Here is a 16,076-nt window from a genome sequence, read left to right as displayed (position 1 = left end):
GTCTGCACATTGACAATTACAGAACTGAACCGGAACAGCAGCGCAGTTTACTTCTGTGCTGCTAGTCTGCACAGTGCTGGATAAATCTGATTCTCAATACAAAAACCTCCTGAGCCAGCAGTCTTCAAAATCTGTATTAGAGTTCATATCGTCTGGCACCTGCATTCTCACCGACGTTGGCATTTTCTCTGATCTAATCTAGGACTGAAGTGGGAGGGGTTTTTATTGCAGTGTAACGACATTAACCTAACTATTTTACTCCTTGAATTGCTGGAAGCCACAGAATAAAATTTTGAGCATTACTGCTCTATGGCAGCATATATCATTTTTAGATTAATTCTTAGTTGTGGTTAAAAGGTTTAAGAGTCAAAACATTTAAATACATTTGTAATTATTTAGAAATCCACTGATTGGAGTTCAAAATTCGACTCAGTATTTCACTCTATGCAGATGATACTTCCATTTCTTTAAATTGTCCATAAGCTTAAACATATAAGACAAGCTGTTGTGTTAAACTCTGGGCTTTCTTCTCACAGATTATTACCAAGATGCATCTCAGAAAGATAAAACAGCTGGTGTTCTCCGACCCAGTCTGCAGAAATAAAATACAGCCACAGCAGAGTGAGGTCACAACCAAACAAACAAAGACAGAGACCTTTAAAAAACATGTACGTCATTATTTACACTGACTGATAGGCAGAGGGAAGAAGAACTGACTGTTCATCTGATAATATAGTATGTTATACTCTCTTTAAGAGTTTCAGTAGATGGCGCTAGAGCCATAAAAGGACTCATCAGCGTAATGTTTAAATCCTGCAGTCATGAAAGGAAATCCCCCTCCGTGATCCCTCCCATTGTTGCTTCATTCAAACGCTGCCACATTCTTCTTCACTGCTGCTGAACAAACAGAAGCTGAAATGAGAGCTGCCATCTTTAACACGGTTTTTATTATCTGCTTCCTTGTTTTCTTTCGATTCCCAGTAAATAATGGTAAGAGGACCATTATTCTAATACACGCATTAGAAAAGGTTCAAAGATGATCCATTTTTAATTATTTTCTGCTTCTCTACAGGAGCCTCTGACTCCAAAGACGTCGACCAAACTCCTCCTTCCATTATTAAGAAAATTGGTGAATCTGTGGACAAAGAGATCAGATGTTCACACAGCATACCGAGCTACCAAATCATTCTGTGGTACAAACAAGACAAGGATAAAGCTCTGAAGCTCCTGGGATATCAGAATAATGACTTTGCTAATCTTGAACAAGATGTGAAAGGGAAAATCAGCTTTGAAGGAGATGGGCGCAAACAATCCATCCTCACTGTTTCTAATCTCACAGTAGACGACAGTGCTGTGTATTTCTGTGCTGCCAGTCAACACAGTGCAGCAGAATCCCATGAAGTCAATACAAAAACTCTGCAGAAAGAGAGAGAACACCTGCAGTCAGCCTCCATGTCAGACTCAGACCAATCAAAAAGAAAAGAATCATCTTAAGCTGTTCTTCTTTCTTTTTCTTTTTTTTACATTTTCAGCTTGAATTTGTTTATTCTTTCATTTTGATTAAAGGATTTTTCCCCCCACTCCTCTATTATTGGGCTAGCAGCTTGGCACAATCCTGAAAGTAAATGGAAAAAACCTACAGTCAAAAATTAAACAATACCAATTGTTCATTTATAGTGATGGTGCAGCTAAATATTAACACTGGATTGATCAGAAAATATTTCATTTTTGAAGACATAAAATCTAAATAAAGTCCATAAAATGTTGGAACAAGTCTAAATAAGTTTTCCAAAACACAAAAAGTTGCATTTCTTGCAAAAGAAATTCAAAAATGAATTTGTTGGAGTGTCATTAACACGTGTTAAACATTTACTGGTTCAAAAAGTCCTTAATTATATCAAGGATTTAATTATAATTATTCTTCTTGCAAGTATTAGTCTCAGTGCTGTAATATCAAAGAACTGAAGAACAAAAAATAACTTAAAATACCTTTATTTTAAATAAATAATTGAAAATGTGTTAAAATGCTAAATTTTAACACAACCCTGAATGTTGCCTTTGTGTTAACACAATAAAATTCACATTTAACAGGAATGTTATTTTGCATGCCTGCTATTTTCAACATAATTTTAACAATACAGCTCAAACAAAAACAAAAACGAGCAGAAATATCTCAACTACTGACTTGAAGGAGCTAAACTCCCAATTTCAGATCTTTAACCATATTGCCTACAGTGCCATGTTTGCACCTGTGAGAAACAAATATGCACAGTAATAAAATATTTCTGAACTGAATTGAATTTAACTGATTTTGATTTAATTGGATTTAGCACAAAACTCTTGTTAAATACAATCATTTGGTCTTGAACTGGTCGTGATCATGAAAACAAAAGAAATGTATTAAAACATTTAGCTGCAAAAACCTAAGCTTACAAACCACTAGAGGGAGACAAATCATAAAAATTGGAAAACTAAAAACTTGTTCACTCCTAGAAATGAAATGGTTACTTTGGTCTGTAGATCAGCCGAAAGTTTCCATTTGTGACACCAACACTGTAGCTGGAGATGACAACTCGTCCACAGCAGTGAAAAGCAACACCCTCGTCTCATCATGTTGAACACCATCTTCCTGGTCTGTGTTTTGTTTCAGCTCCAGCTGCCAGTTAATGATGGTGAGGATTCAGAAACAACCAGACAACAAATAATTATTGTTTAAAACGTTAATTTTCATGCTGCTTGTTCTGTTTTTTCCCCACAGGAGCTCCTAGTGCTTACGAGGTCCTCCAAACGCCTCGTTTCGCCGCTCCGAAACCCGGAGAATCCGTCATGATCCACTGTTCGCACAGCGTATCCATTTTTGAGCGAATCCTTTGGTACAAACAAGAAAAACACGGAGCTCTGAGGTTCCTGGGATACATGAACAGGAACTTCCCTAACCCAGAGGGCGACGTGAAGGACAAGATGGACTTTGGAGGAGACGGCAGTAAACACGCGACCCTGAACATTTCGACTGTTTCGGAAAATGACAGTGCGGTTTATTTCTGCGCTGCCAGTCGACACAGTACAGCAGAAACCCTGTCAGTCAATACAAAAACTCTGCATGAAGATAGAGATCTGAACACCTGCAGTCAGCCTCCATGTATGACTCACATTATGACTGACTGGGTTCGGTTCACCACTGACCAATCAGATCACTGGAAACTCACAGCCACCTTTAAGATTCCATTTAAACAATCTGAGTAACATGAAGTAATAATAAAACTTAAAAAAGCCAGTCAGAAAATTCTCTTCTACTAGATATACTCCTTAAACCTGTATCTGTACACTTGTCTCCTGTTATTATAAGCATTTTTAAAATTATTATTTTAGCATAAAAAAACAGTTAATTTTTAACATGTGTCTTTTAACTTTACCTATATCTATGGATAGTACCAGTGTTGGCCTGCAGGGGGAGCAAGATGAGCCATCTGTGCTTCAACTTGCCAGTATTCTCCTATTTACTTTTACTATGGACGTCACTATCAAACAAAAAGTCATCATATTAATTTCCTCCTGGTAACTTTTAATTTTTATGAATTAAAAAAGATCAAACTAGTCATCAATCAAAGGTGCTGACTATTTCCAGATGCCCTGGTACAGACAACTGCCTGGAGAAACCATGGAACTAGTAGTTTTGTTATTTATATTTAGGACCCATAGGGGGCAGTATGGCTTCATCCAGAATGTTACACTGAACCAGGTCTGTGAAGTTAAGAGGAGGAGGATCTACTTTAACTCCACCCTGTAATGATGATTTGAACAAAGATGCAACCAAGACATTACACTTCCTGATGCAACAAAGAAAAACTGACTTCTATAAGTGCCATAGTTCTCTAAGTCTGAATTTTTAATTTTCTAAACCTTTAAAGGACAGGAAATGCTCATCGTTTTTATTTGCTTTAGCTGCAGCACTTTCCTGATTTCAGGTTGTGTGTTTAAGCTCTTCAGTTGTTGTGACTGAGTTTAAACAAATCAAACTTTTTCAGTTTTCATTTTAGAAACTTGATATTTATGGCACTGTTTTTCTCCCACAGGATCTTCGCAAAGCAGCAAAGTCGACCAGCATCCAGCGGATATTTACAAATATCCTAATGAAAGTAAAGCCGAAATTCATTGTTCACATGATGACAGTACCTTCACCAGAATCCTCTGGTACAAGCAATCAGCCAGCAAAGGCCTGCAGTTCCTGGGTTACCTGTACGGAGGCTCGGGATCTCCGGAGAAAGACGTGAATGTGACGATAAACGGGAAAGCAACTAAAGGGGAAACCTGCACATTAACAGTAAAAGGACTTGACCAGAACAGCAACGCGGTTTATTTCTGCGCTGCTAGTCTCACAGTGTTTCATATCTTAGCTTCTCAATACAAAAACGTCTTGATATTGCAGCTGCATTTGCTTTAACATTGCTTTCCAGCTCACATCCCCTCGCACCTGCTTTCTCACCACTGTTGGTGTTTTCTCTGATTTAATCAGGGATGTGAAGTTCTCACTGCAGAGCAATGGGCTTTAACCTTTCAACTCACTACTTTTTTAAAAACAGTAACAAACTTTCAACTGATTGTAAAATATTACAATGATGTGATAGCAGGGGTGTGCTGTGGTGCCGCAGGGGTTAAGCACAAACCACATATGGAGGCCTTAGTCGCTGTCGCAGGTTCGATTCCCAGCCTTGGCGACCTTTGCTGCATGTCTTTCCCCTTCTCTCATTACCCACTTTCCTGTCAAATAAAGGTCACTAGAGCCAAAAAAATCTTTAAAAAAAAGTTATGATAGCTTACATATTTCTCACATTTACAGTTTCGTCCACGGTCTATAATGTACAAAAACGTATTTTGTGGGTTTACAGCAATCAGACACTTCTTATAATATCCAAGAGCTGTTTGCATGTTTGCACTAGTATTTTGATGTAATCATCAAAATACTAGTGCAAACATGCACTATCTGATGATAAATCTTCAGGCTGGAAGGCATCACTGATCTTCACATTACATTAATTCTTTACATGGCGTGCCATTCTGAAATGTTAGCATTATTTTCCTGTCAGGAGAAAGAAACATGTTGATAAAATTCAAAGATTACATTAAATCTCCTGTTGCCTTGCAGCAAGAAGGTTCTGGGTTCGATTCCCAGCCCCGGTCTTTCTGCATGGAGTTTGCATGTTCTCCCTGTGCATGGTGGGTTTTCTCCGGGTTCTCCGGTTTCCTCCCACAGTCCAAAAACATGACTATCAGGTTAATTGGCCTCTCCAAGTTGCCCCTAGATGTGTGAGCATGGTTGTTTGTCCTCTGTGTTGCCCTGCGACAGACTGGTGACCTGTCCAGGGTGGGTGGGTGGGTGGATGGATGGATGGATGGACATTACATCTCAATCATCCAGGAGTCTGAATCATTTTCAGCTGAGCTGGGAATGGTGGGTGACATACTTTCTCATCCTAGATTTCTGATGAAAAATTGAACAAGGGAGACATTTCTAATAATAATAATTTTCAAAAACTCACAAGTAACAAAATCGTAATTTAAAGGTCAAACCAAATTGTTAATTTCATCCAAACATGTTATAGAAGAGTTTATAGAAAACATCTGATCTTTTTATGCATCTTCTCAGTAAAATCAATGTTAAACCACAGCTCAGGACATGTTGTTTTATTTCTTACCACGAGGTGGCAGTATCTTCACAGTATATGGTGGTAATCCACAAGCAGAACAATGTATTAAGGCCCCACCCGCTCCAAGAAGAATAGACATTACAGAAATATGATGTGAATAATCAGTAGGTGTTCAAAGTTGGCAACAGTAGCAGGACATCCTTAAAGTTAGCCATGAAACACCACATGATTATCACAGGCTTTTGTTTGACATTTGTGATCACAAGACTTTCAGGTAACAGGGGAAAAAAATCTAGATTTAACTCTCTGTTATTTGACAACTATTGAAGTTAAAGTCATGCTTTTGCTGCTTCCTCTACAGGTGCTTCACTCAGTGACGAAGTCCATCAGACTCCATCTGACTTGTACAAAAAACAGGAGCAAACAGCAGAAATCGATTGCTTGCACAATATCAACAACTACGATCGGATCCTGTGGTACAAACAGACAGCGGACAGGCGGATGGAGTTTCTAGGATACATGTTAGCAACCATCGGCTACCCGGAGAAAGGAGCGAAAGTAAAGATCGAGGGGAATGCCAACAAGGGCCAGACCTGCACGCTGACGATAGACAGGCTCGACATGAACAGCAGTGCAGTTTACTTCTGCGCTGCCAGTTACCACAGTGCGACATGCAAAAAGTCCTCAGCACAAAAACCTCTAGCTTTTGTTTCCCCGTCTCTCAGGTCCATGCACCTGTCTGCAATCAACCGGTTTATCGAGGTTTGGATCTTTCTGTTGAGGCACTGAGGTACATGAGGGAGGTGAACACATGCTGCGGTTTGAATTTTTGGTAGAGGAGGAACCTTGTAGACACCACCCACGTGTTGAGAGAGGAAGAAATAGCTCGAAGGGACATTTGGAGACTCTTTTACAGTCATAAAGGAACAAAATGATCGCGGTTCTTTTTTGTATTACTTTGAGCGCAGCAGCGTCAGGTAAATAAACAATTTTCAAAACCAAAAAATATTCATAAACCCTGAATTGTTTCTACTTTGATTGAATACGTTGAGTTCTTTCCTTCAGGTTCACTTCATGAGAAAGTCCACCAGAATCCGCCTGACATTCACAAGCGTCCCGGAGAATCTGCCAAAATCAGCTGCTCGCACGAAATCGACAACTACGATGAAATTCGTTGGTACAAGCAAACATCCAACGGCGGACAGCTGGAGTTCCTCGGACGGGTGGAGAACAGCTTCAGGTACCCGGAGACAGACGTGAATGTGACTTTGGAGGGAAGTGCAGATAAAGGCCAGACCTGCACCATAACAATCGAAGGACTCACCTCCAGGAGCAATGCGGTTTACTTCTGCGCTGCTCGCTACCACAGTGCTGAAAGTTATTGTTCCTCAACACAAAAACCTCAGCGTTTCCACTTTGTATTATTTATATCCAGCCATTAGGTGGCGGCATTTCTCCAGATCCAGTGTGGTGACATTGTGGGAAGTAACTTACGAAGAGGAGGCTGACCTGTGACATCACATGCCTGATGAAGGTATATCATGTGTTTGGTATTGTAGGAGTGAATCCTTACAGATGTGATGTAAGGGGAAACAGTGAATTATATCAGTAGCATTGCAGCGTTTTATTAACCAAATGTTTTGGGATCAAGAAATGCTCCTCATCCTTTTTATTTGCTTTAGTTGGAAACCTTTGCTGGTTTCAGGTGATGTCTTTAGGATATTTCAACTATTAGCTTGGTTGTGTTTATGATGATATTAATGATACAATGTTGGTCTTTTGTGCTCATAGGTTCCGCTCTAAGTGACAAAGTCCAACAATCTCCACCAGATATCTACAAATCTTCAGAAAAGGAAGCTAAAATTGAGTGTTTGCACAATATTGACAACTACAACCGAATCCTCTGGTACAAGCAGACGGGCAGAGACATGCAGCTTCTGGGGTACAGGCTCGCAGGCTCTTCGACTCTAGAGGAAGGAGCAAAAGTAGAAATTGGAGGGGGAGCAAACAAAGGGGAAACCTGCACATTGACGATTAAAGAACACAGCGAGAGCAGCAGTGGAGTTTACTTCTGTGCTGCTAGTCTGCACAGTGCTGCAAAACTCTGATCCTCAGTACAAAAACCTCCTGATCTCTAAACGTTTTTTTTTTCCCCCAAATCTGTCGTACATTTTACACACCCCGCTTTGCACCTGCGTTTTCACCAGTACTGGTTTCTCCTCTGATTTAATCAGGAACTGGGTAGCACCCTTCCTTCTTAAACAGCAGCACGTTCAGACATTAGGATGAACATGGAAGAATATCATCCTGTGATGAGATGAATATTTCTCTTATTTACAGTCAGGATGCTGTTACGGCCAGTGGCCTTTTCTGTGTTTATTTTCTTTTGCAGTGGCTAATCAGACTGACCTCACCTGGAAGCGGGTGTTGCCCTGTTGTCCTGTGCCACACCCTGAGGCCTACCGTCATTGGGTCATCAATTGCCGGCTCCACCAATCATTGTTGAGGCCTCCCTTTAAAAACCAATGACTTCCTGGGAGAAGGTGTGGCTAGTTTCTTTGTTGAGACAGCTTGCCACTTTGTTGGGTGTGTGGGTTTGCTGTTAACTGTTTGTATGAGCTTTTCTGTAAATTGTGACAGGATTGATCCTGTGGGGTTTTGGTAACGCTACACCACACTTGTAGCTTATTTTGTTTGTTAGTTTTATTTTGTTTGTTTAATCTGGACGTAAAGTTCCCTGTGACTAAGTTTTGTCTCACAGCTCTGATGGTTTGTGGATTTTGTTTATTTATATTGGCTGTAAGTTTTTACTCTTTTGATTATTATTACTTTTTTTCTCTCTTTTCCTTTTTTTTTTGTTGGAAACACAAACAATAAATCTCTAAATTGTCAAACCTTAACATCTAGGGTTATTTAATGTTACTTCCTTTTCCCCTGGCTGAGCCGGGTCGTAACAATGCTGCAAATTCAAAGTATGAGAAAAGCTATATTTTAGCATACTAAGGAGGATTAGCATTTAAATGTTGAGTGTTTCACTGTATGCAGATGACATTGTCACATTTTTTTTTCAATTGCATACGCCTAAAGGTAGAAGGTGAAGCGACATCAGAAATAAAGGACAAAACCAAAAGTACTGGCACAAGGCGTACAGGAAAAGAACCTGAACCTTACTGTGTTCACAGCTTTTGGTCAACAATCAGACAAGAGAGAAACTTCAGACCAAACATTCAGCAATCAAGATAACAATGCGTGAGATCTAACAGCTAAATAAAAAACTCAATGACAGCTCAGCTGTTGAAAGCTTGTAAGTAATCTTAAATAAAGGTTTGATTTGAAACTATAAGATTATTATGAAATGACAAGGTTGGTAAAAATAGAGAAAGAAAAAACTGCTAATTTCTTACCAAGACGTCCTTTCACTTTTCTAAAACACCACAAGCTATCCTACAAATATCTAACAAAAATTTCAGATGTATGAGGTTCAGATTTACTTGTTAAGGAGATGAGAAACAAATACTAAAAAGTATATGAAGAAGGAACTGGACTGATTGTTTGTTTTTGTAGAAACTTACAAAATAAATACATTTTTGACTCAGTGGTTACACCATGTTGCTAATTTATTCCAGCAGGTTACAAAGACATTTGTGGAAAAAGACAGACTGACTCAAATCTCAAAGGATAGCTTAGAATTGAATTAAATTATTTGAATTCAATTTCATGAGGTGGCAGAATCTAACATGAATAGTGATAACTTACAAAAAGCACATAGAATTGAAGCCCCACCCACTCAAAGACCAGTATTGTGATTAATGGCACAGAAATGTGTAAAGAATCATGTGTAGTTTAAATTTAGTCATTAAACAACACATGGCAATAATAGGCTTTTGTTTGTTTCAATTTGCTATACAGTTCATTTCTGCTTTCACCTGCATTCACACCATTATTTGTTCCCTCCTCTGATTTAATCAGGGATCAGAATGGGAGGTTCTTACTGCAGACTGGCTTTAACCCTCCCATCATAACTGCAGGCTTAAACATGAGGATGGTCATTAAACACGACCATGTCGGGTTGCATCCTTCTCACATTTATACATGTGTTGTTTTGGCAACAAGGTACAAAAGACCAGCACCAAAAGATATTTCTAATGACTGATGACACTCAAATTTCAGAGTGAATTTAACTCTACGCAGATTATATTGTATTTCATCCAAAATGTACAATTTGTGTAGTACTTCTGTCTTTCTTTTCACAGGTCATTGCCAGGATGTGACTCAGCTACCTAAAATCATCTGGATGTCCGTGGCCGAGTCCGCAGAGATGAACTGCAGCCACACCAGAGACAAAGGTCATAACCAGATGTACTGGTACCGACAGCGTCCTGGGGAGACCATGGCCCTCGTCGTGTACACGGTATACGGTGGGCAGCCAGACTACGAAGGAAACTCCAAGACCAAATACTCAGCAGTCAAAGACGCCATAGAGACCGGAGCTCTGACCGTGAAGGACCTGCAGCCTGATGACAGCGGTGTGTATTTCTGTGCTGTCAGCAAACACAGTGATGTGAGGAAATACAACAGCTGAACAAAAACCGACTGCCAATAAAACAGAGTTAATCAGAAACCTAAGCCTGCACTGCTGTGACTCTCCAGTAGATGGCACTGGAGATCCATAAAGGTTTTTCAGGTTTAACAGTAATGGTATGGCAACATTGGGCGTCTTCATAAAAGAGACCAGAACCTGTTAGACACATTTTTCTGCTCAGAGAGACAGAGAGTAGATCATCATGCTGACATTTTCCCTTTTGTTTTCGCTCATGGGTAATCAACTTCTTTATTTTTCATTTTTCATGAACCATAATTTATATTTCCCATACACTTAAGTCATAAGAGAGAGGGTTTTATATATATATATATATATATATATATATATATATATATATATATATATATATATATATATATATATATATATAAAAAGTTTAAAGATGACCAAAAAATGATGTATTATTGAACTGAATTTTCTTTCAATCTTCAAGGCGTTTGTCTGAGCGTCGAGGTTCATCAAACTCCTCCGGCAGCTTTCAGAAAACCTGGACAGGACATGCAGATGGTCTGCAGCCATGGAAAGACCGACTACACGCTCATGCAGTGGTACCAGAAATCCCCCGGAGACGAAGCGCTGAAGCGCATTGGACACTTGAACTATGGCAGCAAAGAAATTGAAAATCCTTTTAAGAGACATTTTAATTTTACCGGAGACTTGAGTGGAGAGACGGCGAAGAACGCCTCTATGATAATCACTGACCTGAAGCCTGAACACACTGCGGTGTATTACTGCGCAGCCAGCTATGCACAATGACAGCAAAGCCAGTGTTGTTCATACAAAAACTCAGGCCGGTTTCAGCTGAAGTCATTGGGTTATGTTTGAATAAGCCCCGCCCACTTCTTGATTTAATGCCGTCACTTTTTCTCTCATAGTTCAGTCGACTATTAGAATCAGAATCGCAGTCTGACAGTATTTGTTACATTCTTAAGATTTAATGTCACCAATCGGGTTTTAACATGATCTGTTTTCTCCTTTTTTGTATCATAACAGGTATTCACTTGTGAACAGGAGCAAATTTTGAACAAATTCCTCACATTTCGAGATAATTTATCGATCTTTGTTGCCTTCCAGGTGCTGCTTTCGGCCTTGAGGTCCATCAGTCCCACTCCGACCTCATCGTGAAACCTGGAGAAAAAGTTCACATCTTCTGCACTCATGAGAAAACAAACTTCTGGATAATGCTCTGGTACCAGCAGCCGCCTGCAGACACGGCTTTGAAACTAATTGGACATTTGTACACAAGCAGCATCAAGATGGAGGATGAAGACGATCAAAACATCCGAATCGTCGGAGACTTGAGCGGCAGCACAGCAAAGAATTCCTCTCTGGTGATCAACATGGTGGAACAGAAACACACGGCCATTTACTACTGCGCAGCGCAAGAAGCACACTGATGAAGAATCCTGCCTGCGCTTTACAAAAACTGCTTTATCATCATCATCATCCTCAGTGGTTTAGCAGAAGAATTTGGGGGAAAAACTGCTCTCAAGCACCTGCTTCTCTGTTTTTAATTGAGCGTCTTCATGCTAAAAAGTGACACAGTTTCATTAAAAAAGAAAAAAAAAATGCCAAAAAACAAAACTTGCCCATGGATAGTAGCTAATAAATTAGAGCTAAGCTTTCCAGAGAATTAGGTTAATAAAAGTTTATTCTAAATTTAAAAAGTAGAGTGAGATTACTTTTTCACAAAGGTTCATGTAAGGCTGAGTTTTACCCCTTAAAAATAAAATCAACATACAAAAATTACATTTGGTATTGTCTCTGGTTATTTTTGTTTGACATTAAAATGAGTTTGTCGTGAATGTATAAAATCATATTTTGGTTACAGACACATGTGAGGTGATTTTATGTTGTGTTGCTGTTGTTTAATTGGCTTTTTGAGTTGAAAAGTTAAGGATTATGTTAAATCTCGATGAATAACACACACTAGTTTTTAAGGGTCTATCTCAAATGATTTCATTATTTTAGAAATCACTGAATGGCTTAGCACCAAAACACATTAAAGATTTGCTGTTGTTGTATCAACCTTCCAGTCCTCTCAGCTCTTCTGTTCTGCATCTCCAGAACCAGAACCAAACACGGAGAAACAGCATTCAGCTTCTATGCATCACAAATCTGGAACAAACTTCCAGGAAACTGTAAAACTGCCGAAAGGATGAGTTAATTAAAATCATTTTTGATGATGCCATTTGACAAAACATAATGTTTACTGCTTGTTTCAAAATGGGCAACTGTGTGAAGATTTTGTAATGTAAAAGAAATTTTAATTGTCTTGATGCTAAAATGTGCAATATAAAGGCCTCATGTATTCATTAGTGTTGCTCTGTTCATACACTAAGTTTGTCTTTTCCTCATTTTCAAATCTGAATATATATTTGTTGATAATCAAATTATCCAAAGGCATGTCATTTGGTTTTTAAGAAAACATAACAGTTCTCCTTAAACAATTTTAAAAAAATTAAAAATCAAAAAGAATTTATTAAAATATTTCAGTCTGGTGTTCACTGTATACAGCTCTGGAAAAAAAAGAAGAGCCGTCTGCACTGAAGCCCATTGAAAACCTTCTGGTTATTCCACCTAATATTGATTCTTTTCCTGAGCTAAAAAAATCAGTATTATTGTGTCTAAATTAATATGAACTTGTTTCCTTTGCATGAGGTCTTAAAGCACTGCATCTTTTTTGTTATTTTGTCCATTTCTCTTTTTCTGCAAATAAAAACTAAAGTTTTGCTTGAATTTCAGAGACATGTTGTCAGTAGTTCATAGAATAAAAGAGCAACATTCATTTTACTCAACCATGTACCTATGAAATCAGATACTGATCATTTTGCAGTGGTCTCTTAATTTTTTCCAGTGTATGAAGTGACTCCACCCATCTGGTGACATCACAGTGATGAAGAAACACCAACAACTGACACAGAGTCAGTTCACTTGTGCATGTAAAACAAACTCTCCTCATCTCAGCGAAAATGATTTTAATTATTTTTTGCCATTTCCTCACAGGTACCAGCTACTTTATTCTGGAATAACATGTAAATGTTCCTGCACCTCTTAAGTCACTAATCTGTAAAAAAAAAAAACTTTCACTGCAGCAGGTTTTTCTCTGGACATTCACGTCCATCAGTTTCCTCCGGCTCTCCTGGGAAGAGAAGGACAAAGCGTGCAGCTGGTGTGCAGCCATGAACACGGAGACCTCAGAGTGATGCTGTGGTACCGGCGGCGGTCCGCCGAAGTCGCCCTGGAGCTCGTCGGCTACGGATACGTGGAGTTTAAAGACGACAGCGTCGAGGAGGCTTTCAGGCAGAAGGGCTTCAGCTTAGCAGGAGATCTGAGCGGAAACAACGCCAAGAACGGCTCGCTCTTCATCAGGAGCCTGAAGGCGGCCGAACACGAGGCCACGTATTTCTGCGCCGCCAGTAAACCCACAGTGGATCAAACATCCACCTGCTCCTGACAAAAACCTCTACGACTCTGCTCTCACTTCAGCCTACAAGGACTTTTGTATTTGGAAGAACAAAATGCAACTGAAGCGATTCCATCTGCAAACGGTGGAGATTTGAACAAGTGACACAAATGTTTTGTTTTGTGGGTTGAAGGTTGGAGCAAAACATAGACAAGACCTGGGAATGTGCCCAAAGTAGAGGATTAAAATTAATAATCATAATAATTCTGTTGTTTTTTTATTTTTATTTTATTTAGCTTTATTAGTTTTCTTAGAATGCATTTTGATCAAAGCATGTTCATGTAATCGAATGGCCCAGTTAAAGTCTAGACCTCAAGCCAAAATGAGAAACAATGTAACGCCGTGATATGAATTTAACAAGGCGGAGCCTGAACTCCTTGGAACAAAAATGTGAAAAAAGTTTAAGCAGTGTGAATAATTTTTCAGTTTTATACAGCGAGGTCACTTCCTGCTCCGCCTTCCTGCTCAGGAAGCCCTGCAGAGATCAGCAGGTCGCTCAGTTCCAACATGAAGCTTCATCACCTCACAGTGTGCATCGTCACTCTGTGCTGGATTGAAGGTATCCCTTAAATTTTCACGTCATTTTTGCAAAAAAACATATGTACTACATAATTCATTTTTAAACAGTTTATCTTTTTTTTTTCCCCACAGGCGTTTACCCGAGCAAAGAGAAACTTGTGTTTCAGTCTCCACCCGACCTCCTTCTGCAGCTACACGATGCAGCCAAGCTGACGCTGACGCACAAGATCCAGAGCTACGACACCATCCTCTGGTATCAGCGCTCACCGGGAGACTCTTCCCTGAAGCTGATCGGCTACATGTCTTATAAAAACCCAAACATCGAGGGTGGATTTGTCGGCCGCTTCGAAGTAAGCGGAGACGGAGAAAACACGGCTCATCTCCACATCCTGAACCTGACCGGCGCCGAGTACAACGGAGAATATCTTGGAGCGGCGAGTATGCACAGTGGAGAAGACGGCGGCGCTCTCATACAAAAACCCCCCATGAACAGCAGGAAACCAATAAAGCCACATGATGCCTGCAGAACAACGCCGGCACAATACAAACAGGTGTACAAAAAAATTAAAATGAAAACATCTAAATCTCAACACTCCAAACTATAACTGCACTCAAAGAGTGAAAGATTTAAATTTAAGTCAAGTTTATTTGTGGTGAACATTTCAGCAACAAGCCAGTTCAAAAGAGCTTTAAAATAATAAAAACAATTATTATAAAACAAGCAGTAAACATGGGCTGCACAGTGGCAGAGTTGGTAGAGCCATTGCCTTACAGCAAGAAGGTTCTGGGTTCAATTCCCAGCCCTGGTCTTTCTGCATGGAGTTTGCATGTTTTCCCTGTGCATGCATGGGCTTTCTCCAGGTATTCTAGTTTCCTCCCACAGTCCAAAAACATGTCAGGTTAATTGGCCTCTCCAAATTGCCCCTTGGTGTGCATGGTCTCTGTGTTGCCCTGCAACAGGCTGGCAACCTGTCCAGGGTGTACCCTGCCTCTCACCTGGAACGTTAGCTGGAGTTGGGCACCAGCAACCCTGCCGACCCCACTGAGGGACAAGGGTGCAAAGAAAATGGATGGATGGAAGCAGTAAACATCACATTTTGTCAAAGGCCAGAATCAAAATCATGTATGTCAATAAATGTTCCACTGTAGTGACTCTAAGAAGGTGGGTCTTTAGTCTATATCTAAAGGAAATCAGCTGTTTTGTAGTTTTCTGGGAGTTTGATCAAGATTAGAGGATCAATGTTGCTTCTACATGTTTGCTTCTAGGAATGCAGAACAGAACCAGAACCAGGAGCTGCTGGAGGGTTGGTGCAACATCAACAACAACAACAACAACAATAACAATAACAATAACAGATCTTTAGCATATTTTGGATGCTTAACTGGTTTGGTGCTTAAATAACTTAAATACATTCTAAGTCAGGAAAGAAATCAGCAGATTCTACTTCCTAATAGACGCGTCTCATTTAGTACATTAATTATGATTAATCAATGAGTTAAAAATCCTTTTAAAAACTTTTCAATGATAATTATCAAATTGAACAGAAAGATGTGAAGGCAGATCAAGTAGCAAAGTTTTCTTTTTCCTAAAACAATGAATAAAAATAAAATTGATAAAATAAATGATTTAACAGGGGGAAATTAGGCACAAAAAAGCAAAACAATTTAATAAGACAAAATAATCATACTAAACTTTGGATTTTTCCAAAAGTTTTAATTCTGTCTGAATCTAAAGTGAATCTAAACCCTGACCAGCAGAGGGCAGCAACAACACGTGGATGTGTTGATCCCTGTAAGCTCCTCCTCCTTTAAAACATGCATTAAATGGTTTCCCTCCGGTTTG

The 16,076-nt window shown here is 39.5% G+C and overlaps 1 protein-coding gene, 1 long non-coding RNA gene and 1 gene segment (V, D, J or C); all 3 read left to right on the top strand.

Annotated features, from left to right (window-relative positions):
* The first annotated feature begins 6,449 nt into the window (after nucleotides 1–6,449).
* On the top strand, nucleotides 6,450–8,543 carry LOC106922456 (uncharacterized). Its single transcript, XR_015761992.1, has 3 exons — nucleotides 6,450–6,622; nucleotides 6,711–7,350; nucleotides 7,437–8,543. It is a non-coding gene; the product is annotated as an uncharacterized LOC106922456 (long non-coding RNA).
* A 1,158-nt stretch (nucleotides 8,544–9,701) lies between these two features.
* On the top strand, nucleotides 9,702–10,266 carry LOC106922455 (T cell receptor beta variable 6-6-like). The segment is given in 2 exon segments: nucleotides 9,702–9,758; nucleotides 9,899–10,266. Coding segments are annotated over 2 exon segments (381 nt in total).
* A 2,914-nt stretch (nucleotides 10,267–13,180) lies between these two features.
* Nucleotides 13,181–15,444, top strand: LOC148152771 (uncharacterized). Its single transcript, XM_088002757.1, has 3 exons — nucleotides 13,181–13,254; nucleotides 13,344–14,273; nucleotides 14,366–15,444. The coding sequence occupies exons 2-3, from the start codon at nucleotides 14,222–14,224 to the stop codon at nucleotides 14,836–14,838; spliced, it is 525 nt and encodes a 174-aa protein (XP_087858883.1). The 5' UTR covers nucleotides 13,181–13,254; nucleotides 13,344–14,221; the 3' UTR covers nucleotides 14,839–15,444.
* The last annotated feature ends 632 nt before the right edge of the window (nucleotides 15,445–16,076 follow it).

Source organism: Poecilia mexicana, unplaced genomic scaffold, assembly GCF_051168715.1.
Source record: "Poecilia mexicana isolate PSO_F unplaced genomic scaffold, ASM5116871v1 scaffold_22, whole genome shotgun sequence".
Lineage (NCBI taxonomy): Eukaryota > Metazoa > Chordata > Actinopteri > Cyprinodontiformes > Poeciliidae > Poecilia > Poecilia mexicana.
This window is presented reverse-complemented; position numbering and strand designations above follow the sequence as displayed.

Bases quoted from the DNA above. Each gene is read 5' to 3' on its own strand.
- LOC148152771 (XM_088002757.1), top strand. From the start codon at position 14,222: ATGAAGCTTCATCACCTCACAGTGTGCATCGTCACTCTGTGCTGGATT. The intron at 14,274-14,365 runs GTATCCCTTAAA...TTTTCCCCACAG, and splicing joins CACTCTGTGCTGGATTGAAG to GCGTTTACCCGAGCAAAGAG.